General features: G+C 41.9%; 1 protein-coding gene across 4 annotated transcripts; it reads left to right on the forward strand.

The window, feature by feature from the left end:
• Positions 1 to 153: 153 nt before the first annotated feature.
• On the forward strand, positions 154 to 27258 carry sntg1 (syntrophin, gamma 1). Of its 4 annotated transcripts, none has more exons than XM_030073925.1 (20): positions 154 to 873; positions 981 to 1094; positions 7221 to 7585; positions 8339 to 8388; positions 9898 to 10032; positions 10850 to 10906; positions 11119 to 11176; positions 11283 to 11326; positions 11775 to 11816; positions 12160 to 12262; positions 12862 to 12944; positions 13254 to 13384; positions 16668 to 16797; positions 18869 to 18907; positions 19697 to 19813; positions 20433 to 20504; positions 21101 to 21253; positions 22760 to 22852; positions 24895 to 25005; positions 25153 to 27258. In XM_030073925.1, exons 4-20 carry the CDS (start codon positions 8362 to 8364, stop codon positions 25333 to 25335), a joined length of 1578 nt encoding a protein of 525 aa, XP_029929785.1. In that variant the 5' UTR covers positions 154 to 873; positions 981 to 1094; positions 7221 to 7585; positions 8339 to 8361; the 3' UTR covers positions 25336 to 27258. The 4 variants fall into 4 exon arrangements, with proteins under 4 accessions (XP_029929785.1, XP_029929787.1, XP_029929786.1 ...); XM_030073927.1 differs by lacking the exon at positions 981 to 1094 and adding an exon at positions 7700 to 7789; XM_030073926.1 differs by lacking the exon at positions 981 to 1094 and adding an exon at positions 7903 to 7948.
• Positions 27259 to 27946: the final 688 nt, after the last annotated feature.

The following is a 27946-nucleotide window of genomic DNA, read 5'->3' on the forward strand; positions in this document are numbered from 1 at the left end:
GCTTTTGGGCTCAAGTGCTCCCTTTGACGTTCATCATAGTGAGTTGCCATCAAACGTCACGGGGCTCAAATGGAAAACGGTGGGAATCTTAGCTGGCATGACAACAGAATGGAAAATGAGGTGCACCTGCTCAACCTGCGCAGCTGCTCACGCAAAGGGCCCCAGGGAGAGCTGTCCATACACTGAGAGCATCTGCACAAGCGTGTCGAGGATCTGCAAGTGTGTTGCCGTTCAGCTAACTACACAAACTGATTCATGAGATCCTGTACTGACGGGGGGGGAAACAAAAAAAAAACCCAACATTAACTCGTGTTTTAACACCGTTTAGCCAAGGAAAGTGAACCTCCAAGCAAAAAAAGCAAACACAGATCCTGGTGCACAACTTTGGGGAGAAACAAGGAGCAAATAAACTCCTCTCACTTTTATTATGCGGTATTCTTTTGTCACATTTGCCCCATTGAGTGTGCTGGCAAACCTGGGTGTGATTCCCGGCTGAATTCATAGGACCGCAGTGCACGCAAATATAATTGGCCTCCCAAAAAAAAAAAAAAAAAAAAAAAAAAAAAAGCTTTGATAAATGTATCATTGTGTGTTTAGAGCGGATACCACGCATGACACGTCTCCAATGGGCTTAAAAAAGTAAATTCATCTAATATTTATGGCTACAGAGTTGCGCGGGTGCCTTGGGTAAACGAATAACTGAGTCGATTGACGCGTGCGTTGAAACAAATCGCATGTGATTTCCAGCTTCAGTCATTTTGGCAGCACGATGCAAGAGAGATGTGAAACTGGAGCCGCTGCCGGAGATGTCGACGGAGAGGAGCCCCTGAAATCGTCGCCACCAAGGAAATATGGGAAAATCTTGTTTTGCATGTAAGTGCGGGAGTGTTTGTCGGTTTTTGCACATTGCTACAGTGTAGTGGACCAGGATGCCGTGTGGGCGACGCTGCCACAAGGGATACATTGTGATTTTTTTGCAGAGATGTTTTAGCAACCGCTGCATAAATTAAATAAGAAACCATCTCATGAGGGGATCGATGTTCGAGTCCAAAGGGATTTAATAACACATCACCACCTGTTACTAGAAAAATCAGGTAAGCTGCACAGACCCTTTATCGCTCTTATATTTCACAGGGCTGCCCATTTCAGTGCAGTTCGTACGTAGGTGGTTAATTATGATGGCCATATATTAGCGAGAACGACACATTACTACATGTACGATTTACTTTTTTGGGGGGAATGCAATTTGCCTCCATACTGCGCATCAAGATTTACGTACCGGAATAACCTACAACGATCCAGTGGTTATTAAAGCCTTACCACCTGCAATAATCGCATTTGTGTAATGCACTGTGGGGAACAGTTCACTTATGATGGGCCTCATGATGAAAGGGCGTTTCATTATTGTATGATTTGCATGGAATCTGGGCTTGCTGAAATATCTACAATGCCTCAATGCTGGAATATAGGCACCCGCAGTTCCTCCAGCCAGTGTCGTGGTGGACCTCTTTTCATCCATAGTGACAGTCAGCAGCGTCCAAGTGGACCGAGGCTGCACTGCCAATAATCGACAAACATACTTTATACATGGGCCATTTGAAATGTTAAACGTCAGGGAGCTGGCTCAGGCAGCTGATACCCTGCTGGATCAGTCATGTTGCTTCTCTGCAGCTTCTTGAAATAAGCATTAAGGCAGTGTCCATCTATGGCAACCTGAGGAGTATTTCACAGCCCCACTGTTCCTGTGTGTTTTATAAGCCTCGCAGAAAAGGTCCTGAATTCTCAAGGGCTTCACAAAATTTATGTTGCCCCTATAACTATAAACTGGGGCTCAGTTGTGGCATGTTTCTTTTCATCTTGAGCTGAAGGTGAAATAGTCCCTCTGCGTTTAAAAACGTCCTGCCCAGAGAGAAATAGAAATCAGGACTGCCTTTGCCTAATATCTCTTCATTCTTTCATCATCATCATCATCATCATTATTTCAGGTATGTTTCTCCAGCGGGCTCCAGCCAAGCAAGCTCCGTGCTCATACTGTGCAAAGAATATTGAGCTGAGCTGGTCCACTCAGTGGTCATAGGTCACGAGCAATCTGTGTGATGTACTGGAGGTCTCACTTCCCACAGAATGAAAGACGTTGACATGTCATTGATGATTTTATGCCCCGAGCACATGCCCCTTCCCCCGTTCAGCCTACGCTCTAAATCAAAGAGCAGTTTGGCCAAGCGACACGGGTCCTTTGTCAGAAAATCAGGCCTGAGTGAAATGTGTCATTTGTGTCTGGTCAGTATGTCAAGCAGGGAGGGAACCAGGCGTGACTCGTTTTGACTCCCGGCAGTGCTCTGGGATCAGCTGAAATTGCAGACAACAGTGAAGAAAAGTGTCAGGAAGTTCTGCCTGTGTAATGATCACAAGAAACAATGTGTATTCTTACACTATCTAACAATACACACTTCCTCCACTGTACCTTCCATACTCGGGCAATTACTTATCTCCTGCTTCTGCTCCAAGTGAATCCCATTGGGTAGTTCAAACATGCTGACTGGATAAATCTTCTAAAATATACAGTTGGGACAGATTATCTTAAGGCATCTTTCGAAAAAGGGGAATGTACACGTTGACATCAATTATGTACTTTAACACGTTCAAAGTGCTGTTTCACTCCCGGGTGTCTTCCCAGCAGCTTGATCTATAGAGCTATAATGAATATTCAGAGGTTACTGTAATGTTTCAGTCCCTCTGTTCAGAGTGAGGCTGAAGCATCAGTCAGTTTTTTTTATTTTTTTATTATTTATTATTATTATTTTTTTTCAGTGTCATGTGCCTCATTCAGTGACCTATTTTGACCATAGATGGAAGTGCCTTGCGATATAGGGCTATTCGTCGACAATGGTGGGCATAAAAGCAATGAAAGGAGACTGTATAATGTTCGCCAAAGGTGTGCAGTTTCACGCTCCGTGTGTGCTGCAAAAGCTTTTCCGTATGTTTAATGAAAACAGTTAGGCACCCTGAAATAGAGGCTCTCCTCTAACGTTTTCATCCGGCTACTGTTCCATCTAAAGGGCAGCTGGGAGAGCCTACCTTACCGTATGTCACTGTAAGGCTGGCCACAGACATCTTCATTACGGTCTCGCCCCAGAGCCAGACAGTGGAGAGAAAACTATATCATACCTGATGTTTCTGGTGGGGTTTTTAGAGGGGATGGTACACTCGACCATCCACACAAACAGTTCCAGATGTTGAATGGTAGTTCGCTGAGGAGATGCCGTATGTTTTCGGTGCTGTTTGATGAACCAGCAGTGGCACAAAAATAAAATAGACATTTCGCTCAAAGTGCAACAAAAAAAAAAAAAGAAAGTAAAAGAGTAGCAGGGGGTTTTGCCACAAAGTCCCTGTCATGCAAAAAGAAAGCCATTAGTCGTCTGGCTTAGTGGAGGCTGACGGCTAATGAAGCGAATACACACCAACTCTCATGGCGGGGAAGACACGACACTCATTTATATGCCCCTCATATACCAGCCCATCTGATTTAGAGGTTCAGGACTGCAACACAGACCAAAGCAGTGAAAGCCACACGTAGGTGACTGCCGACAGACGAAAGCACAACACTGAGGGCTAAACGATACACAGTGATTCATGCATCATTTAAACATTATCATATACCTCCACTAGTGGGGTTTCAGTTGAAGCCAGGCACTGTTTCCTGCATGCTGTACAGTCTCTTAAGTAGCCCAGGCCTGGACGACAATTTTAGGTCACATTTGATTAATGTGGATAGTCTGTTTATTCGTTAAGCACTGCTGCCTTGACAGCCAACTACAGCAGCAGCCCATTGCTTTTTGCTCAACCTTGATGGCACGACAGTCCTATTCACTTGTACAAATTGCATTATTGCGTTTCCTTGGACTATTTGCAATTCATACAATCTCTGCATTGCAAATAGTTCCCAGTGGTAATTAACCCAGTTTTCAGTTTTGCTTATGATGGCAAAACAAATTGCTTGACCATCATTGTGTTTGTTTACTTAGAGAAAAAAAAAAAAAAACGCTCTTGTTAACTTGTCAGTACTGCAGCAGAATCTGTAAAGCTTAAAGCGATGCTGATTGGTAGGCAGTTTTCAAACAGGTGCATTTTTTCCACCCCAGAATTTGCCATGATTAGTGTCCATACAAGCTTTAATCTCCAATAATGTCTAGTAGTTTTAAGGCCATCATTTTGGTAATTCACTATATATCTCTTAGATTCCAGGCTAATTTGTTTTGTGTCAAGCAGTTTGACTTCATAAATAGTTTGCCCTAGCATTTCATTTTCACACATTTCTCTACTTTTATATTTAGTCTTCGAACAGATTGGGTCCCCTGACTGGGTAGCTTCATTTCAATCTAGCCTGCGCTTCCAGCAATATGCAGGGTTTTTTCAGGCTTTTCATGTATCCCATGCACAGCGTGGTGTCATTTCAAGGCCCCCAAAGTCTTCTTAAATAAGGCTCTTTAAGCCTAGTTGATTGCACTGCAAAACTGACATATTTTCCCGTACAGTTGCACTTTGTTATGTTCTGCTGTAGAAAGCAATTAGCAGAATGACTATTGTGATTCAAGGTAATGACCGTGTGTCTGTTGATTCAAGCTAATTAAGAGATTTATGTACGATAATATGCTTCTCTTTTCCAATTCATTTACACCAATGCATCATATAAGGAAACAAATATCAGTGAATTCCTATTAAGGATCCTGTCAGTAGAAGCAAAAAGCGCTGTAGGGTCATTTGACCTCTAAATGAATCTTCACGGCCCTGTAACTATAGTGTATCACTACAATATGATTCTTACACCTCTGTTCCTCGATATCCAGTGATATAATAAAGGACCAGTTTGTGAAATGATTCTCCCAGATTTAAGCTGGCACCCACCTGATATCTGGTGGCACTCTGCTGCCAGAAAACATACATCAAAATCAGGAAGGTCAGGGGCTCGGTCTATAAATGTGTCAGTCACTAATTTACTTCCGTGCCTATCATTCATGAGCATCTGGCATGGAGAGCAGCTCTGGCTGCTGCTGGTCCTCAGGTATTGACTAAGAGGTAATGAAAGGCTTATATGGAATATTTGACAAATGCTTTAAAAGGATGCAGAGCATTAGATGATATTTTTGAGTCTTGCCAGAATGATCACTCGCTAGAATAGCACTTTTAGGGGAGCACAATTTACGCCTTGCTGGATAAATGTGCTCAGTAAATACAGTGCTGTGCAAACAGTTGTTTCCTGAGATGAGCCCATCCAAAGCAGTGTGAAGATCAAGTGTTGCATGTATTAGTCTGTCCTACAAACTGTCAGGTGCATAGGAACCTGCGCATCACACTACGGTAAACACTTTTTCCAAAATGAAACTGTGTGACGAGGAGTAGGAGTAGAATAAACTGGAACAATAGAAGAGGTTGTCAGCTCTCAACAACAACATTTTAGAGTTCATTATATTTTCACGCATGCATTTGGCAGATCCTATAAAATCCTGTCAGTGTAATGGAGTTCCTACTGAACAGGAATCTTTTCAGAAGGCAGGGATATTTAAATAACATTATTAATATCAACTATCGTCACTTGTCAAATTAAAAGCTACACTGCACGGTGCCATATGTTCCAGGTCACAGAACAAATGTAACTCAAATGAAACCCATCTAAATTTTAAAGTAGTGGAACTACACTTGCTGCAGCACATTCTGCAGACAGCTGCTCCACCTGCTAAGAAAAATGGCCATCCATCATCCTGTATGGGCCACAGCTGTCCCCAGCAGAGATGAAGATGTCACCATCACAATCTACACATCATGCAGGCAATCTAACTGCTACTCTCTTTCACTTCTCTGCCACTGTGTCAAAGACAAGAGCGTTATTTGAAGGGGAAAAAAACCCTCTGTTTTGGCGATTTCCTTGCTGTGAAAAGATCTGATGGCATAGCGGAGTTGTGCTGACTCAACCTAAATGGCACAAAAGGTTCATCCCAGTTTATCTCCAAGCTCCTCACAGAACCGGGAGCTGTTCACGTGCGTTTCGTCAGGGTGTACGTGAGGGCACTTGCTAGGACAAAGTGCTCCGCTTCGAGCCGCAGACATATTTTTCAGCTGACCACATGTAGACATGCATTTTTAAATAATGATGTCAAGATTAGGCATACTCTTACATCCATCAGGGAGAGGTGGCTTGTCTCAGACAGTGGTAGCTGTAAGCATAGACTGCAGAGGTGGGTGGAAAAAATGATTAAGATGAAAAATGTGATTCTCTGTGTCAAATTAAATTCAAAAAGTCAATTTAAATTCCCAAGTCCGAACATCTATTAGATGTATTTTACACGACTGGTATAAGAGAAGATGTTATTTGCATTGACGGGAGCACATATTATCACTTAATTCCTCCTATTTATGACTCCTATTGATCAAGCAAATAGAAATCCAGGTTTTTAATTTACATAAAAGTTTGGAGGTTATTAACATTTCATTTTGTTCTTGTGCTCTATAGATATTGTGAATCTCTTGCCCTGGTTCCTTGCCCTGGTTCCAGATGGAACGTCTCCCCAGTGCTTAGGCAAATACATTTGCAAATTTCATTAAGGCTACTCTTACAGTATAATCAGAAGTCAATGATTTATGCATGAAATTTTTCTTCAAATGCATATAAGTTTTTAATCCGCTAGAACAATGATCACAGTGGCAACACATGCCACTGCGGCTCGGCAAAAAGGTGGCATTGAGCCAACAGCGCATACTAACGAGGAGAGTTTCTCAAGGGTGTTCTATTGGAACACAACAAACACTTTGGAAGCATCATTTGCACTTGGCGTACAAAATGCAAGAAAATGGAAGAATATCAGTTAATTGCCTTTTGGCATTCATACCCAATGATCCACAGGTTCTGATAGCTGAGGTATTTGAGAGGATCCTTCATCACAGGGGGAGCGGTGAAAATCACACATTCTGAGTTCACTTTTCAGCCACTTTCTGTAGCAGGTTTCTTATTTGCAAAATGAATCTTTGGATTGAGTCAACATCCCACGTAGTTATGTTGACATCACACATACGACTGTTTGGTTGCACCCGCAGGATACATCTTTTGAGTCATACCAGTATCAGTACATTATATGCAATACTCTGTTCTGTCTTTACACTTTGATTTTATTTTGATAAAACACGGGAATGCTGTAAAACTTACATGTTGCATGTTTGTTTTTCAGCTCTTGCAGGATCTCAGCAGCTCCTCTCCTGCTAATAGACCCCAGCCTTTAACCAAATTTAGGATTGGGATAATACCTTCAGCCACATCTTCAAACTGCGGCAGCACAGCCGCCGATCAGAGCCTGTCAGGAGTAAAAAGCTACAGGATAGCCTCATTCTGCTCTTCAGCGTCAGCTCCATCGGGAATAATCCTGCCCCAGCCCGTTGCAGCCGCTCCAGACAGCCGGGAGAGTTGACAGCGCTGCTCCCCCAATCTGACAGCCATGATCTGGGAAGATCCTCTGCTGCGGGTCGGATCAGGGATCAGCTCACGACTAGATGGCTAGACCTCTCTAAACGAAGAGCTGGGGGGCTTTCTACTGAGGTAAGTCTGACTCCCTCTCCCAGCACAGCACAAATTCTGTAACTCAAGTGTGAGCCATTTTAGTTCCACATCCCCTTCATTTTTTCCTTTTTTTTTTTTTTTTTTAAACTCAAGTGGCAGTCATGTCTGATTGCAACTGGAACTGGTGTGTGCTAGCTACGTATGTGCAGCTCCTCTCACATAATATTCCTTGTTGGCACTTGTGTAAGTCAAATGATTTAAAAATATATGGCACATTTTCATCCAAGTTTCCCCTCCTGTTCTCCAACCATATGACTACCCCTGCTGTACTTCTCACCATGGTTTGTCCTGCACAGCTTTGCCAACTGTGTGACTGTGAGTTTTAATGTGCTCCCTGACCAGGTATCAGATATGTTAATACGGTTCATTTCTGGGAGCAATGGATTCTATATTGAAACATTTATTAGGATACCCAGGTTTCTCACCTTTGCTAATGAATTATTCATTACCACTTATTGGTCTCTGGCTCTTTCTCCTGAGATTGCACGGTGGTGGATTTTTTTTTTTTTTTTTTTTTTTGCATACAGTTGAATTTAGACGAGGCAATGAAAAAATCATATTTGTCTGTGTGCCTACACTAAGATGCTGTAAGACTATGACACCATAATGAAAACACGCGTGCTGCTCACAGTGGCACTTAGCTTTAAATCAGTGCTTGTCAGAACCATGTTACTGCAAAGTACTTGCTTTCACAAGCTAACTCAATCCCTTTTTTTTTTATTCCCATGGCAGTTTCCCTCACTGCATTGTAGCACATGGATTTCAAGACTTCAAATGAAGAGGTAGGATTGAATAGATTTCATTTATCACCACGACTATGACATTGCCACGTCGCTTTCGAGTGTCGGGATGTGTAAAAAAAAAAAAAAAAAAAAAAAAAAAACCTGCGGACAACATTAAGTGTCATTGAATGAGATCCGGTATCTGGAGGAGGCATGCGGCTCGAAAAGAGATGTCCTTGTTGCATATCTGGCGCTGTCGGCAGTGTAAATTGCCATGCACTCGGTATCTGATCGGAGCTGATGATGTAGATAGATAATAGTGGAGGGGATTAAGAAGGAGGGAGTAATAGTAAAACATAAAATGGATCAGAGATAAGGCCAATTATGTACAGTACAGGCACTACAACAGGTCAAACAATGCTCAGCCACATGAGACGCGGTCTGACCCAGCAATGTTCAGCCCTGGCACTACTGCCCTGATTTTGCTTAGCTAATGACTCTCACGCTGGCGCACACACTCTCCTTCCTCTCTCTCCATTCCTCCCACAAAAGCACCGACACTCACAGGCACATACATTTCTGCAAATAATGTGAATTAATGACGCTCTTATTTCATTCCTCGCAGTGCAGCTGCAGGCGTAGGGCTCATTTCTTAACCTGAATAACAGCCTTCACACCGCGGGTGAACGATTGCATGTTCGGTGAAATGACTTTGATTTGAGTTCCACCTGCAATTGAGATATTCCCTCCAAGAATAGCGACCATGCAACTTGTCTTGTTAACTGATGACTAATGTATCCCATGTGTCAAGGATGCTGACACTGGCGCATTTTTCTATTAGTAATCTTGTCAGGTGAAGGTGCTTCTTTTATTTAGACCTTTCTAAGTCAAGGACAGGACAGGCATTCCAATTAGCCAGGGAGGGAAAGGCTACGCAGAATGCAAATTTGTGCGGATTAGCATGTTTAAAATGGATCATGAGGTGGTGTGTGTGTGCGTGTGTGAGAGAGTGAGGGAGGGCTCTCACATTCCTCACAGTTTGCTCGATGCTGGGAAATTCAAATATAGAGTGTACTTGATCTCAATCACTTAATTTCACAGGTTCCTAATTTGTCATCATCATCAGCAGTACACTTTGAATAAATGAGGTGATATAATTTGAGCAATTCATAGCCCCTAATCCTTTTTTTTTTTTTTCTCAGAGTTTCTCACACCCTGATAAATATGAAGTACACCTAGGGCGCAAATCTCAACCACGATACCAGATAACTGCTTGTTTGAGAGCTAATTAGCCCGCTCTTGATTCGAATCCATAAATCAGTCAATTTCTAACACTTTTTGTCAGAATGTGTGTGTAGCAGAGTGGTCAGCTGGAATATTTATTTCAGCCTCGGCAAATCAAGAAGCCAAAAAGGGAAGAAAAAACGGTAGAATAACAAGCATCACCGAAGTTCTCTCGTAATTTCCATGTTCAACAAGTATTTTCCTCGGTGACATTTCATTTCATGGCTAGTTAATTTAGCTGTGGCAGGAATGATGAATGATTTTTATCTTTTTGATTACCCGCAGACAAAGACTGGGATTTATTTGTTGCAAGAAGGTAATGAGGAGCCGTTCAATATTCGACTACACTTGGCAAAAGACATTCTGACCATTCAGGAGCAAGATGTCATCTGCGTGTCGGGAGAGCCTTTTTATTCCAGCGTAAGTCTGTCTAATAAATACTGACCACCAAACATCACACACACACACGCACAGGCACATATTGAAATCGATAACACATAAAAGAAGCTGACAATACAAATACATTGATGATGAACTGAATGTCAGCGCATGCCTGACAAATGTACCCAGGTTTGATCTTTAGCTCATAATTAAATCTGGGTTATTATGGCGCTACAGTCACCAGAACATAACACATGTAGCGATTAAGCTCTGATTTCCTCAGCTACCTTTTTTTTTTTTTATTGACGTTAATAAATATGACTGTTTCTGCCGGTGGCTCCCCTGTGGTATAATTCACTATTTCCCAGGGGAAAAAAAAATCTTCACCAGGATAAATGGTTTGGCCTTTGTGTCTGCTGAAACATGACTGCCACTTAACTAAAAAAAGAGCAAGAATATGCTCACATGATGGCGGCATGTTATCAAGTCCTTGGTTGCATACCAGGAGGAAAAATATATTTTCAGCTTCCACTTGTATTGTGATCCAGCTGTCATCTCATCTTACTTTTATTATAAGGACTGAAACTCGAGTACTTTTCTGTTTCTTCTTCCTGATGGCTATGGTTAGGTGCCACATGTTGATTCTTTTTAATTTTTCCTGACAGAGCTCTTCCGAATGGCTCGTGTTTTGGTGCAAACGCAATGCAAGAAGTCAGATTGAACAGTCATTTTATAGGCCATTTGATGCCTAAAGATATGTGCAGCAACACAGCTCATTTTAAGTGATGCCATGGATCATTTTAATACGTCCCAGCATCTCTCTGAACTCATTACCTCCAAACTGCATCTCTTACAGGAGAGGACAGTGACAATCAGAAGGCAGACGATCGGAGGGTTTGGTCTGAGCATCAAGGTAATTTAGATCTCAGCTGATTGGCCTGCCTCTCCCATTTTCTTCTTTCTCTTTCTTTAATTTGCTGTCATGCCACGTGATTGATTATTTTTTAAGTCAGACTGCAATAATAGCCATAGCTTGAGGATCTGGTGAAAACAGTTGCTCTCCAGTATCTTTATTTCTCTCTGTGTCTCTGATTCCCCAATAACTCAATTTAATTTGTTGCCTAGGGTGGAGCAGAGCATAAAATTCCAGTTGTGATATCAAAAATATCAAAAGAACAAAAAGGTAAACTCATTTTTGCAAAACAGCTCTCGCCACTCCTACCATTTTTACCCAGTGCATGGGGTTGTTGTTTTTCCTTTCTTGGGCCAAAGTGATTTTCTCTTTCCAGCTGAACTTTCCGGGCTCCTGTTCATCGGAGACGGCATCCTTCAGGTAAACCGATCAAAAGTACCGAAAAGGCACTTTAAATGCTCACCCCCGCTCCGCAAAGTGATGCATGTCTTTAATATTTCATCTGCCACATCCCAACAAAAGACTGTTGGAGGAAAAAAAAAAAAAAAAACGGCGGCTCTAATAGGTAAATGTCAAATTCCAGGTTGTGTTTTTGTTGCATATGTATAGCAGAAAAAGGCAAAAAAAAAAAAGAAAAAAAAAAGCTCACTCAGGCAAAGACTGAGAGGCGCAGTCTGAGAGGAATCATTTATGAGCTTACTATAGACGTATCCATGGCTACCGGGGCTGTCGCTCTGTTGTTTACAGTTTTTCGTGCAGATACCACACCGGTTATTGTGCATGCCTCATTAATCATCATTGTGAGTTCGTAACTCCGGCGCGATGTCACCAGTATTACTTTGAGTAACCCCATTGCTGTTGTTCCTAGATAAATGGAATAAACGTTAGAAGCTATCGCCACGAGGAAGTGGTAAGCTGTCATCTCATATCTCCTATTTCCTTACACTGCAGCAGCTTATCTTGTCCCACTGCCTGATTTTTATCATTTGGACATGTAAAACCAATTTTTCTGTTTTATCCCCTTTTAAAATGTAACTGCTCCAAAATGTGTAAGGAGCATAACTCCGAGTCTGTTAAATCCCTTATCTGGGCTTTCCATTCTTAGCGAGGAACTGACACACCATGCCTCATCCGATACATCACAGCAAACAATCGGCAGAGAACCTTGCTGCTTGAAGCCGCAAATATTAACGTGTTTTCTCTTTTCTTCTCCTTCTTCTTCTTCTTCTTTTTTTTTTTTTTTGACATTTCAGGTCCAGGTTTTGAGAAATGCCGGCGAAGAAGTGACACTTACCGTCTCGTTCCTGAAGAAGACTCCGGCTTTTCTTAAATTGCCTCTTTGCGAGGATTGCACGTGTAAGAAACCTCAAGCACTAACTCTTGTACTGGAGGAGCACACGGGCTTCACGTTTATTTCACAGTTACCACATGCACAGTTATTAACCTTAAGTTTCTATGATGGAAGTTATCGTCTAATTTGGCCCCCCGCACATCCACACCGAGAGAAATGAGGAAATCTAATTTCGGCGGCGTTGCACATCGTCGGACTTCGCTGTCTTGTCGAGCACTAAACAAAGCTGGTAATTGGCTGATGGCAGAAAAGCAGAGAAAATCATGCACAGACGGTGCTAGATAGATGCTAAACTGAAAAGAAAAAAAAACAGATAAGTAAATAAAAATAGACACTGCATATTGTGAGACTGTCGATTATGTGAGGGCATCTTCCCTTCATCAGACATAAAAGCTTTTACAAAAGCCTGTCATGTCCATATTTAGGCCAGGATTACTGGTCATCTAACCAGTCGACTGAATTCAAATCAGGATTGTAACACACTTTGGTTAATTGATGACAGAAATTCACTGCAGTCACCGACCTTGGAATAGATTTGTGGAGGAGTTTGAGTTTCGATGATTTTAGTGGGGTTTTGTTTTTGATGGTTTTGTTTGTTTTGCAGGTATCCCCAGTGACCAGAGCAGTGGCACCTCGTCTCCTCTGTGTGATAGCGGCCTGCACTTGAACTACCATCCTAACAACACGGTAGGCTCTGCTTTCATTAGGCGGCTCTCCACCGTCTCACTGATTCTGCAAATGTACTCCTGTAAATATGCGGCAGCGCTCCCGATGCCAAGAAGTTGTTTCCCTGCAACTGTCACCGCTCGCTGGTAATCGGGACGCTCTATCTTTATCTATTGAGTTCGGGTGAATCAGCTTCCTCTGCAGCTCTGCTCTCTCCCCTGCCTCAGCATCTGTAGCAACAGGACTCGGCTCTCGACGTGTCAGCCCTTTGAAATGTGTGAGTTGAGTAACGATGAGTCCCTCTAAATCGCGTCTTGTACACCTCTGCAGGACACGCTGTCCTGCTCGTCCTGGCCCACGTCCCCGGGGCTGCGCTGGGAGAAGAGATGGGTGGACCTTCGCCTTATTCCTCTGCTTCACTCCCGCCTGTCGCAGCACGTCCCGGGCTCTGACGTCTGCAGGTGAGCCGGGGACTTGGGTTTGTCAAAATGTGGGTGGGTCTATTTTTCAGCGCTGTCACTTCCAATGAAGGGTCGGTGGCCTCTGCGCTCGCTGGGTTTCCACTGTGGCTCTTCAGGGCTAAGATCACTTATGTTGCAGTTACTTACTAAACCGTATACTTTATCAAAACAAAATAGTGCAACCAGAAAAAAGACGGCTGGTTGCTGCATCTGATCAAAAAAAGACGGTGCTCTTGGAAATGGGGAAAACCGAGTACAAACTTCAAACACATGCATTTGTAAACTATTTTCATTTCTAAAGCCCTGAGGAAGGCCTACATTGGTTGAAACATGTTTGATTTCTTAATGAATTATCCATTATAATACAATATTTCTCTCCTTGTTCTCACATTTCCTGATATTTGCCTGGATCACCCTCTTGTTTAAAATAATCTAATAATCTGAAACAGCTCTGCTGGTAAAGTCAGACTGAATTATGTAAGAGTCTGAGAATGTAAAAATGGGCTGTGAATACCAGACAAACCGGTCAGCTAGTTTGCATTTTAATTTAAGTTATGTGCATTCACTATGCTAAATAATGTTAATGCGTAAAGTAATTAGTGAAATTATCATATTGAACATATCCGATAAATTTTGCTTCTCTCTATGGACAGTTTTAAATAACGCAGTGGTAATTCAGTCTGTGCCTAGTTGAGGGAAGCTTTTACTTTAAACACCTGGTGCTGGGTAACTGTCTCTCATTGTAACAAAATTTGTTTCTCCTAAAAATATAGTTTTGCTGGCATTGTGTCCCGACCTTCATTTCAAGCCAAGAAGGAAAATAATAGTATTTCATTATGGCAGATTGTTTTGCCCTCGCTCTCTTTTCAAAACAGTAAAATAAAGTTTTAAAAAAGGATGTTTCGCAGATTGAAAGTCGCCCACCAAAAGTAACCTGTCTTGTCTTGGTAGTCTGTGCAGGTTGTCTTTGTTTGTAGTCTCAATTTCTCAAACCACATCCATCCACTGATTCAACAAGACACAAGGGTATACATTCCTCCGCTTGTCATTCATTATGCACATTTCCTCCATAATAATGTCCTGGGTGAAACCGGTTTTGGCACAGCGGCATGAAAAATCCTCTGGTGCACAGGAAGTGATGGGTTTTACATTACCAGAGGCAGCAGCGGTGATTTGTTTGGATTAAATCGAGGGGGAACAGGTAACTAATCACCATTAATTACAGCCTGTGAGGTGGCACGAACTGCGATATAGCCAACAACAACAGACACGAGAAAAGAGCGCCGAATCCAATGGAAAACGACAGCCGCCCCGTTTGACTGACGAGTGATCTCTGGCAAGCGGAGAGCAAAAAAACACCGCCGAAAACAGCGCCTGTCACCAAAGACGATGCCAAAACGAAAACAAAAGAACGGATTAAGAATCTTACAAAACACCCCAACAGTTTTTTTTTCTTTGTTTTCCCAATGGCTCGCAAACATTTGAACAAAAAGTTCACTTTTTTCCAAAACTCTTCATTCAGCTCTGCACCAAACTCGAAGCGTGGCAGCGAAGTTAATTCAGTGTCACTAAATGCACCGAAACGACCCAAACGCACCGCAATGCACGTCTCAGAATCAAACCCCAAAATCACAAGCGCCGGTTTTCTGCCAACAAGAGCACTTTGTCAGTAACACAGTGACCTTAAAAAGACTAACAGCAGCTCGCACAACAGCAGACGCACCATTTTATGTCACCCGTTGAAGTAGGAAATCACTCCGGGCTCTGCTCTTTACACAGCTCACAAATTACTATTCTTTGGTTGATAGCAAGCGTATGGATTATATCTTTATTTTTTTACAAGCGTTCCACTGCAAAACACTTTATCGAGTGGAGTACAGTAGAGATGCTGCTGTCAAGGGAGCCTAGTTTATTTTTGCTCCATTGACAGGAATGAAAAAAAAAATTCAGGACTCTAAGATTAAAACCGATGTATTTTACAATTTCTATAAAAAAAAAAAGTTCTTCTCAAGTTCTGCAGGTTTGAGACAGACAGGTAGATGGATACTTTACTGATCCCAGAGGAAATTTAGGATTTAGTCAACACAGACTTCTTCATCTGGCCATATGTCTTCATTAGCATCACACCTTCTGTACTCTGTCACAGCACTCTGGGGAGAGAGTCTCTTTGCATGCCCGATCCGTCGCTATCAGTCTTCTGCCGAAATATCCAGGCACAAGAGGCACATCTGATGGCGTGGGCCGACTCATTTTAGATAACTTCAATCAACAGTTTCTCACCATTTGTCTCTATAATCACCGCATCTCCTTTCATTTCAGTGTTACTGAACTTGATTTTACCACTTTTTTTTTTTTTTTTTTAAAGGAGTATGCACACAGGAGCAAAATGGGCAGGAGATGCATGAGCAGTCGCTGCAGTTTTGAGTGGCAAAAAATGAAATTGTGGATTTTTGAAAACTGGGTCACTGAGTGTGTTTTGTGTCAAAGCGATGAAAAAAAAAACATCCACGTTCACAGTTTGGTCCACATAGAGGGCTATTGTACTGGCTGTGTGAACGTTTAACAGTGAGCTTAGTATTATTGAGACATCGGGATGGGAATCAGCAGGGACCACCCCACAAATATGATTCCCAATTCGATATGTATTGCGATTCTATAATTATTGTCATATGGCAATATTATGTGACTCTAGTATCTTTATTTAAAAACACCTGGGAATGGAAAACATCTAAATCATACTTACACAAACATAATTATCATGAACAACATGTCAGTTAAATTGACTTTATAACATTAATTGTAGGCCTAAAGATAGAAACCAACCAGCAAAACAAACAAAAAAAAGTTTTTTTTTTTTTTTTTTTTTTTTTTTTCTCTGAGTAATCTTAACCTTATATGGGTAATACAGGCTTGCATGCTGGTCCTATCACCACAGCTCTTAACTTTTCCATGGCACAGTTTGCATCCGTCAGAGCTCATGTCTCACTCATGTCCTTCACTGCTTTTGATTTCATGTCCTTCAAGACTTTTGATTGAAAGAGTGCCGGTGCAGCAAGAAGTTTTTTTTTTTTCTCTCAGTCTTTAATCCCTAGCACTATAGGCTCGATTCACACCATCTGTTGCATTCTAAGCAGCATTTTTTTCCAACTTGAATAAACAGAAATAGGTGATATATATATTTTTTTGCTCCCCCCCATCCATATCGAGAAATGCCTTTTTTACCACATAAAAAAACAAAACAAAACAGTAAATCCTGATGTTTTGCTGGTGCTTGTCCTTCTAGGAAAAATGCGTTCCAAGTCATAGCCGTGGACGGGGTTTGCAGCGGGGTGATCCAGTGCCCCACAGCCGAGGACTGCTTGGACTGGCTTCAAGCAATAGCAAGCAACATATCCAGTCTCACCAAGCACAATGTAAGTATGAGACACGGCTGCTCTTCGGTTAGACTGCCTCTTGTCGTCCCTCATCTAAACTAATTAATTACTCAATTGGATGTTAGTATAATAGAATTTCAGTTTCCAGATCCAATACCTTTGCAGACGTTACATCAGTAAGTCCACACATACTAATGTCTGAGTTAAAGCACACGCTTATTTCAAAGAGCCCGAGGTCACAGGGATGTTATTGGCACTCACTCTGTACTACACCTAACTCCCTCAAGCTAAACCCATGCACTTTTTATTATCCATAATTCATTGTAATATATTATGTAATAATGATTCCAAGAGGCGCCAGGCAAAGACAGAACTCAAAACAGATACCAATTGTGCATTCAGCCCCTCTCTGTGAACACATTTCAAAGCTCCAGCAGAGTTTGCGGGGCACAAGTTAATGTTTTTCTGCTTTCCAGCTGAGTCGCGCTCAAACAAAAGGCTTTGTCTTGTTTGGTGGCCCGTGCAGTCAAACTCAAGAAAACAGGCACGTTTAGCCACATTTACGGGCTCATGGAGGCGTTTTGTCTTCCTTTTGCAGTGAATTAAGGCTGGGCAATATATCAGTATTGTAGCGATGTGATGATGTGTCACTAAATGACACAGCAGGGATTTCAGATATTGTCTTGATATGGCAACTGTTGTCTTCTCCTGACTTTAATTTTCTTAACCTACTAGACTCTTTAATCAATTTTTATGAAACGTTTTGAGTGAAAGTATCTTATGAAAACACCAGTATCCTGACATTATCACAGTATGTAGGTGTTCAGTCAAAGATATTGTGATATTTGATCGCCTGGCCCTGCTGTACCTCCTGAGTTTATCAGTACATGTACAGGGAGGAAGCTAAAGAAAGCTAGTTCTAGCCGGTTGTTAAGTTACTCTCTGCAAAGATGAAATCGACAGTGGCTTGTGTCGGCTTACCACATGACACAAATGTGGCATAGGGCAACCAGTGGTTAGGAACCGGGAGTAGTAATTATAATCTGGCCATTGGGGCGGCCGTGCATGCGAGGGCTGTGTGTGAGAGTCTCCGGGGATAATGGAGCGCCGGCTAATTGGAGTGGACAAAGTGAGGGACACACTAAGCATAACGCTGATGACTCATTGCCAGTACGGCGTGAACAATCGAGAGGTTATCCCTCGCGGTGGCTGTGGCATTTCATGCGATGTGTGAATGAGCCTCCAACCTCGCTGAATCCAGGTTATCCATCTTTCTAAAGAAAGAACAATCTCTGAAAGCAGATAGTCTGACTGCCTAAACGTCTGAGATGTTGCTGATTTATGGATTGGTGTGATTTATACCTATTAAACAGAAGAGCAGGCTCATGAAATCCAGTATTTTTATGTATGTAGACTCAGTGTCTCCACTCCACTCATAACAACCTACAGCTGAATCTGTACAAAGCCCACTGTCTGCTGTCCAGTGATGCTCCCAGTCCACCTCACGTCTCTGTCAGCAGCCAGGCTATTTCATTTTCAGCTGCTCCGCTGAAAAGCATCTTGTTTCCTCCCTGGGCCCACACTTCAGTGACATTTCAAAATAAGGAGCTGTGAATTGTTCTCGCCTCTGTAGGAAGACAGGAGCTGGCTTGGTGGGCCTAATTTGGTGTCCTGTTCCCCGAGAAAGGGAGTTATATTGATAGTGCGGTGTGGATTAGGAGCCACTGATACCTGTGATCTGAGCAGAGTGTTTTAATTTAAAGCCTCACTGCTCACTCAGTAGTTTCCCCGCTTTTATTACCACAGAGAGAAATGGATTTTTTAGGAAGAGCCTCGGGTCCTTGTGGAAATTACTCTGTCTATCCCATTTTGCAATTTGCATACATTGAATAAATGAAGAAGTTCTAAGAGTATTCCTTTAGTTCAGTGGGGAAACACAAACACGTTGGCATGGGAAGTGTGTGTCAAAGTTTATTTGTCTTTACAAGGATCGACAGGCTGATTGTGTGTCCTAATGGGCCTGAAGTCTAAACTGTGCCTGCAGTCGGTGTCTGATCTGGTGGAGTTGTATCGCTTAATGTGCTATTGATGTTCTCGTTCAATTTAACAGGTGAAGAAAATAAACCGAAATTTTCCAGTTAACCAGCAGGTAAGACACTATTTCAAGCAGTAGCTGAGCTCCTGCCGCTTCTTTTGTTTTTCCATTTTCAACCGGACGTCATGCCATGCCTTTAGCTGTGTGCTTTGATTAGAGTTTGAGATAAAAAAAAAAAAAAAAAAAAAAATCTTTTCATGAACATGTTCCTTAAACCAGACAAGTCAATCACAGCAGGTCAGTCAGTCAAAGAAAGGACACGGCTGCATCTTGCAACTATTGCAAAAGAGCGCGAGTGTTTGCATCATGAAAGTCAATCCGCCGAGAAATGTTCAGAAAAGCAACTTAAGTGTCTTCGCCCAGTTAACGAGCGATGTCCTCTTTCAGGCCAGACACGGCCAGCGAATTTGTTTTTTTTTTTTTTTTTTTTTAAATATGAATTCAGCAGTTACTTTTGTGCCTCTTTGACAAAAGCGCGGACTCGCTTGACATTTCATTTTAGCAATTAAACCGCATCAGAAGCTTTTGCCTGTCCTGAATCTTTCACTCACTGGTTTTGTCATCCATCAAAATGTCTACACAGAAGAGCAAGCAAACATTTTACTGAGCAGGCAGTTGCTCTGACTGTAATAAGTAGTGATAGTCTGATATACTTCATGCCCACCATCATTTCAGAACATCAGTAGTGGGCACCCGGCGCGTTCTCTCTCTTCATCTCCCTCTCAGTTCGGCCTCCTTTTCATACGGCAATTAACTCTCTACGTTTTGCCTGTAACCTTTTTTCCATTACATGCCACATCTGTCTTACATTTGTGTCAATCTCTCCCTTTTACTGTTTGACAGATTATCTACATGGGCTGGGTAGACGAGAAGGAGCAGGACTCCGTTCAGGACCGAATGTATTCACCAAAGTTCCTCGCTTTGAGGGGTTCTTCACTCTTCAAGTTCTCAGCGCCTCCTGTACGTTTGAAATTCATCTTTTATTTGTTTCATTTTTTATTTTATCCATCATCCACCTTTATCCGCACAGGTTTTGTGTTTGACTTGACAAGCTCCTGCCCTACAGGGGCTTCTCACAAAAGTGATGTTACCATACCGTTGATGGGCACAATGTTTCCCAGCTTGCAAATTGATGTGTCTCGCACAAACCCAGTGGCGCTGCATTGATCTCCCCCTTGATCGATGATGATAATTAAATCTGTGTTTACATTTTGCCAGCCGTTTAAGTGATTGTGACAAGAGGGAGAAGCTATCGATGCTGCCGAAATAGAGATGGGAAATGATTGATTGATAAGTGCGACTTGATTGTGTCGGCCGCAAATGTAAATGGATGGGAGCGGAGGAGACTTTGCTTTGTGGAGATGTGTTTAACAAGTCAAGTCAGGTCAACTTTATTTATCAGGAGCTTTAGCACAAAACGAGCGTGTCCCACGGCGCTCGGCAGTTCCTGACTCATTAGAAAGTGCTACGCTGACATCCTGATTGTATAGGAGCCGTTGCATTTCCCATTGGAATCACAGTTTGCTGTTCAGTAAAATATTTACCAAATGTATTAAACCGCAAAATAATATTTTTGCAGGTGACAACATGGGACTGGACCAGAGCTGAGAAAAGCTTTACTGTGTATGAGATTATGTGCAAGGTTTTAAAGGTAAGGCAGCCATTTTGTGCCTGAGGCATCCCTTTAAAGTTCAGGGGAGAAAATCTCACTCCGGGTGTCTTTTAGAGAACATAATAAGATAGAAACTGTTTGAAGAACTCATATTTTTATGCATTCCTCTGCAGTCCCACAGAGACGTCAAAGCTCTGATTGCATTCTTTACTCTTTCCAGGTTCCAGGTCATTCTGAATTTGATAAAAAATTGAGGAGTGAATTGAACTGCTGTTTGTTATCTAGAAGTCCTCTATGGCAAATGTTACTCACACAGATTCAGACAAATCAAGTTTGTTGACTTTGCAGTGCCTTTTACACTGCCGTTTGACTTTAGGAAAGCTGTGGTAGTCAGAGTAAAACACTGCCTGGTTGTGTACATGTATATGCAGAATGATACAAGTGCTGAGGACATAAAAGCATGCAAATACGAGGCAGCTGAAGCTACAGTCTTCAGGCTCACTCTGAACTCAGAGTAAAACTCCTTAAGGTGCCCGGTGCTACACCAAACTACATTGCTGTCGCTTTGTCTTATCGTCAAGTCCCTCCGCTCATCTGTACTTGATCAGCATGGCAGCCTCCCTGTGTTATCTTAGGATAATGACCTTCTAGACAAGAGGAAGCACTGCTTCAGCGTCCAGACGGAGAGCGGGGAGGACATGTTCTTCAGCGTGGAGCTGGAGTGCGAGTTGCTGATCTGGGAAAAGGCTTTTCAGATGGCTACTTTCCTGGAAGTGGAGAGAATACAGGTCTGCACCTGAACAGAGCATGATGTGAGGGGAGCTGTGATGCTTTTAGTAAGCAAGCCAGCAAAACTATATTTATAGAGCACATTTCATTCCAGGTGGACGTGTTACGGGGGTCAGTGTTCTCTTCTCTATATAGACACAGTTTATAACATCCATGTGGACTCTCTTTTAAATGGCTGATGGTGGTGACAGTCTCTGCGTTATTTTGATGTTGGCTGACAGCTGACGGTTCGCCAGTTGATGCCAACGAAGAGACACAGACAGCTCCGACGTCCGATCCAGTAATGATTTGTTTATCGCTTATAATCTGCAACTATTCAGTATAAAAGAAAACCGAAATCATAGGACGTTTACAGTTAGGGTGGCCAGATGAGGATGGGTGAAATCCAGGGCGTGGGAGCTGCGGTGGGCGTGGTCAGGTAGCCGTGGTGGGCGTGGCCTCCGTACATTACCTTCGCTGTCAACAAGCAGTGACAGTAAAACACATGAAAGTCAAAACTCAGGGCCTAAATTTATTATTTTGTTCATGAACATGAAGTTAACGGTCTGTCATCAGGAAAAAGAAACACACTGACTGTGTTGTACGTCAGAGTGTGTTAAATCATTATCTGTTACATTAGAGAATTCATTTTATTTTATTCATTTATTCATAATTCATGTGGGGTACAGACATAGCAGTGTCGGTCTGTGGGCAACAGCAAATAATGTGTCGTAGCGATCAGTATTTAATATTTTATTAGGCAATATCTAATCAAAACTCGGGTTTATTCTAATTTTCGGGACAAACAGACAGGATTCAGGATTCGGGACAACCATTAACTGAGGGGTTAATGGTTATCGAGCAGTCTAACCTTGACAAGGATCAGAGACTTGTGTTACAAATCACACAGAGACACGACTGATACACGTGGATCAGTACACACAGGTAGTCAGTGTGGATGTCAGTACAGTCACTGTCATTTACAGGTTTTCATCTAACAGCCACACTCTCACCTGGAGGGAAAAGCCCGGTTTGACTTGTTCCTGTTGCGATTGGCTTTTATCGCTGCATTGTTACCTTGGATACTGTGTGGCCTTGATTTAAATATAAAATATAAAATAACAGCATGAGAATATGAAAATAACTCAAATATGTACACCTTACAGCGACTAAATAAAGGTACTAATGAAATGGAAGATCTTGCGACCAGACATAGCAACCATTTAAAGCTTAAATTATGTATTTAATCTAATACGTGAGAGGCATATGTTACAGAGGAACAATGTGCTTCAGAGTGAAGCTGTGGGATCTAGTGAACAAAATGGAACTTTAGACATAAGTAAGCTCAATTAAAACATGACTTTAATCTGCCACGCGGTTCCAGTCCAGTTGTTGTAGCACAAAGATTGATTTTGCTCATGCGACGTGTTCAGCAGAGCGAAAGAGGCCTTTGTGTGTGTGTGTGTGTGTGTGTGTGTGTGTGTGTGTATCTCTGGTGGGTAACGTCTCGCTCTCCTATTCTACAGTGCAAAACGTATGCCTGCATTATGGAGAGCCACCTCATGGGACTCACCATTGACTTCAGCATGGGCTTTGTGTGCTTTGATGCTGCCTCAAAGGTAAGTGGAGGACATTTCTTTAAGTCAATAAACACAGAGAAGAGATTCTTTCAGGGGAGAAGTTCATATAGGAGAAAGCGTAGGCTATTGTAGATAGTCTGATGAAACTAACCATGATGCTTCAGCATTCTTTCCTTTTTTTTCCTTTTCGGTGCTCCTAACTTATTCTGCACTGTGTGCATTTTGAGAGTATGAGCACATTTGTTTTGACGGTTAGTTCCCTCCAGCTCAAACCTCTCACTCCTGCCTGCAGTTCATTTTGGCCTTTCCCCAAGTGCGAGAGCCGAGCAGACTACTCCACTGGTGCACATTATGTGGATGAACAGGACACAAGCACTGTCATATTGTTCTCTGCGAATTTTGGCCCTAATTCCTGCGATGTGAAGCAACAATGTCCCCCAAGGACTGTGACAGCGCTGCCAGTGTATTGTTTACGGAAACGAGTCCAAAAAACACAATCCATATGTAAACTGCAATCACAAACAATACACATGGCGGGATTACTCAATAATTTAAAGTTGCTCTTGGCAAGTTTCAAAAACAATGTTAGATTTCAGGCAGACACAGAGTCCCCCTTCCCCTCCCCCTCCCAGGCTCTGAAGCGGCCGCGTGCAGGCCCTGCCTCCCCACACACAGATATGATATTAAGTGCTTGTGAGAGTGATTGACATGAAGGGGATGAGGATATGCCAACCCACCCCCCCACACACACACCCCGCCACCCAGCCGCCCACCCACCCATCCTCGTAAAGGCGAGCCAAGTCGAATGTTTTGTGAAAGCAATTGCAAAGTGGCGGCACTCTCGCTGATACATGCTGAAACTCTTTCATAACGAGTCATGAATTACTGCGGCGCTCTGAAGGGCCGTTCCGCACAGCAAAGTTTTTATGATATTTAACGTTCCTGCTTGTGACACCTTTCATCGCGCCGGTGTTACAGTGATAATTACAGGCACTAGTTAATGCTGAGTACAGTAATAATGCACTCAGCGGTGTGTGGTGGCCAGCTGTTTACCGGTAATGTCACAACAGGAACTACTCGATTACTAGAGAAATACATAACATTTAATTAAAACACAAACTCTGAGCAGGTGAAGTCTGATGTGTTTTTTTTGTTTTTCTTATCATTTATTCAACATTCCTTATTCACATAATCAGTTAGTGACTGAGGCTTTTTATAGTAAATGCTTTATTATGGCTTTAAAAGTCTTTATTACAGCTGTAATTAAGCCTTTTTGTAGTACAGCTTTCATTATAGCTGTAATGAAGTCTTTATTACATTAAGGCTTTTATTGTGTGTTTTTATAATAAAGGCTTTATTACAGCTGCAATTAAGATGTTATCCTGGCAGTCATTATTCACATAATTAGTAACAGCTGTAATTAATGCTTTTTATAGGACATGCTTTATTGTGGCTTTAATAAAGTCTGTATTACAATATGGCCTTTAGTGTAAGTTCTTTTTCATAATAAAGGCTTTATTACAGCTGCAATTAAGATTTGTTATCATTTGGCATTCATTATTCGCATAATTAGTGAGTAACAGCTGTAATTAAGGCTTTTTTATAGTAAATGCTTTATTAAGTCTGTATTACAATATTGCTTTTATTGTGAGTTCTTTTTCATAATAAAGGCTTTATTACAGCTGCAGTTCAGATTTGTTATCATTTGGCATTCATTATTCACCTAATTAGTGAGTAACGGCTGTAATTAAGGCTTTTTATAGTAAATGCTTTAAGTCTGTATTACAATATTTCTTTTTATTGTGAGTTCTTTTTCACAATAAAGGCTTTATTACAGCTGTAATTAAGGTGCTTAATCATTTATTTGACATCAGAGTGCCTTTGATTTGTCTCCTAACGCTCAACCACATCAGACTTTACCTCCTTCCAGTTTTTGTATCTGCCTTATTTCTTATTTGCTGAGTCTAACTTTTAATATGCAGCATGAGAAGACTGCCAAAGTGAAACAGACGAAGATATTTATATTCAGCTGTTGAAAAGTTTAAAGCTAAGATCAACGTTTGTGCCCTCGTCCTGTACAGGCAGTCCTCTGGAGATACAAGTTCTCCCAGCTGAAAGGATCATCCGATGACGGGAAGAGCAAGATCAAATTTTTATTCCAGAACCAAGACTCTAAAGCTATCGAAGCCAAGGTAACGAACTTACAGAGATTTGTGATGCTGTACGCCAAGGAAAATGTTAGTCAACATAGATTTCAGAGCAACAAGGTTAGGATAACCACATTACTTGCGTATGACTTCAGTATTGATTTTTTTTTTTCCCCGGTGTATGTGTTGCAGGAGCTGGAGTTCTCCAATCTCTTCGCCGTGCTCCACTGTATCCACGCTTTCTTCGCTGCCAAAGTTGCTTGCCTTGACCCGATGTTTGTGGAGAGCCAAGGCACTGCAACGACCACAGGGATCCCCTCTCTTACCGGTCTGTCGTGTAATTCACAGACGTCTAAGCTCAAGTACGCCACTTGACAGGCGCTGCGGTCTCCTTCCCCCCTCCAAGACACCGCGCTTAGTCACGACCATGACCCAAAATGGCGGACGGGAGAACTGGAATGAGTGTGTTCAGCTGAGGGTGAAGTTTCGAAGGCTGACTGTACACAAGTGGAACTCTTTTCAAGGAAAGGCACCTTCTGGGGGAAAAGACGGTTGATATTTTCAAGGAGAACAAGTGGATTTCTGGGATTTTCTTTTGGAACCGTAGTGGACTTAAAACATCAAAACTGTCCTTTGAATAACTTCGTAGCTGACTGAAATATTCTAGCAACAATGGACACAAAGTGTGTGAATCTTATTAATATTAATATTATTTTTTATCAAACCCTGTCGATCCTCAGACATCCTAATAGTCAACACACCACAAAAAGCGACACATCTGCTTTTCTGTTTGATTTTACAGAAGGTTTGGTGGAGTCCTTTCAAAATAAGTTTTCCTCAATCGTCCGGTATGTCACTCGAACTTCCCTGATGATAATAATAATAATAATAAAAAAAAGGATTTGACACCTTTTCTTTCCACTTAAAATAAAGTGAATATTAATGTGTTTGTGTAGCCGAGGTGAGAACTCCTCCCGTTTCTTACACATATAGTTTTTGACTAATAGTGAAAGATTATTTTCCAGTGGCACACGATTCCGTTTCAATTAAAGAGTAAATGGCAACATCAGTCTCACTTTGCAAGGCGAGAGCGCTTTCATTTTGAAGAATATTAATTAGATAAAGGCTCGCCGGCAGTGATAGTGGATGAAATTATGCGGGTATGTGGGGTAACCTCATTTCTCTCACTCGCGCTCTCTCGCTCGGCGTACGAAGGTGGTTTCATGTACACACTTGGTGTCAGATTATCCCCATTTCCTCCACTGCGGCTCCACCACCGGGCAGCGCAGCCCCCGATGCTGTTTGCAAGTGTTTCTGTCGATATGGCCGCAGAGTGACACTCTGATAAGACCGGTGTGTTTAATCAAGTCCGCCCCTCCTATCCTGCTCTGACCATGATTAGAAAAATAGACACCTTCTGTAACGTTTTTATCGCTTTTCTTTCTCTTTTTTTTTTTTTTTTTAAAGAAATATTGATTATGGAAATTAACACTGACATTCAAATGAACTCCAAAAGAACGCTGAATTATAGCGATTACTTGAGGGATTACTTTTTTCGGGATTATGGCACTTTGTTAATTTGATGTGCACCAGAGAATAGACAGTTCACATCCTCTTTCTCTCTTCCTCATTCACTCGATGGACCAATTTAGACGAATAAAACAAGCTATGGTGTGTTCTTTTCTTTTCTTTTCTTTTTTTGAAGAAGAATATTTATCTTTCTGAATTCAACTTGTAAATAGCGAAACAAGGTGAAAACGTTTTTTCGTTGGCATGTCCACGTGTCTATGCGAGACGCGCTGCAGAGGAACACAAATATGTAGCATCATGGCCTCCACAGGTTCGAGATGCCCCTTTAAACTCTCGTCACTCTGCATCACAGCTGTTTTTTAACGTCGCAGGGTGGCAACAAAAACCGAAACTCAAACATACTCCAAAAGACTGCGGGTCAATCGGTGCAGTCAGTCATGCTCTTTACCCTCCATTTCCAAAGCGGAATCAGGAAAGAAAGGAGAGGGCCACGGGTACGGGAACCCAAGAGGATAGAAAATTAAATGGGGTCACTGAAGTGCTTCGTACGTGCTGGTTAAGCTGACATCGGTGTCAGATGGGAAGAAATGGTGGAGCGGTCTATGCAACGAGAGGCCGGGTGACGCTTATGTGCTTTAAAACGATCTTGGTCGCATTCCCTTATAACACAGGATCTAGAGAGTGAGTTTTATTTTATTTTTTTCGCAGATGTTTTATTAACAAATATGCTGTGTAGTAAATTAATAAATAAGACCTTTTATAACATGGCTTACTGGTGATTAACTTTATTTTTTTTCCCCCCTAAAGGTTAGTTTGACTTAACCTAAAAACTACCACGATTGCCTGATTTCATGTAGCGGCTTTCCACTAGGAGCAGCCCGGGAGATTTTCATATTCCAGCAAATAAACACCTGTCTGTTCATAAATGCACGACAGCAACCTACATCTTGCACCGATATTGTCATTACATCTCGCAGGCAGAGGTCTTCTGCTAGGGGACTTTGGGCGGACACATGGGAAATATCGAATAAATTTGCATTAGCATGAACTCTGTGTGGCAAATTAAGTTTTACGCATACCCATTTGATAACCATACGTCTATATACTTTAACGAGAAAGACACTTGACACTGGAGAAAATAAGAAGTGTCAAAAAAAGAAACCTGACACTGATGTTAGGTGTTTTATTAACTGAGAAATGTTACAGTGTGGCTCAAACACTGTAACGGGATCATTTCACAAACGTCAGAAACCAAAGTCTTTCTGTTAATACACCCATGATGTCAAGTTTCCTTTTTTTTTTTTTTTTTTTTTTGACAATTCTTATTTTCATCTGTGTCATCTGAGTCTGTTTTTTTTTTTTTTGTCTTTGGGAGAGCACATATCGCTTCCACTCTAGGAATGGCCAATTTCTAATAAACGCCTGCACATTTTCACTATTTGTGACTGAACACCAA

The sequence above is a fragment of the Myripristis murdjan genome, chromosome 17 (assembly GCF_902150065.1).
Source record: "Myripristis murdjan chromosome 17, fMyrMur1.1, whole genome shotgun sequence".
Classification (NCBI taxonomy): Eukaryota; Metazoa; Chordata; class Actinopteri; order Holocentriformes; family Holocentridae; genus Myripristis; species Myripristis murdjan.

Coding starts and splice junctions, on each gene's coding strand:
- sntg1 (XM_030073925.1), top strand. CDS start 8,362: ATGGATTTCAAGACTTCAAATGAAGAG. Junction 11,817..12,159: donor GCTATCGCCACGAGGAAGTG/GTAAGCTGTCAT, acceptor TTGACATTTCAG/GTCCAGGTTTTGAGAAATGC. Junction 22,853..24,894: donor GCTTTGATGCTGCCTCAAAG/GTAAGTGGAGGA, acceptor CGTCCTGTACAG/GCAGTCCTCTGGAGATACAA.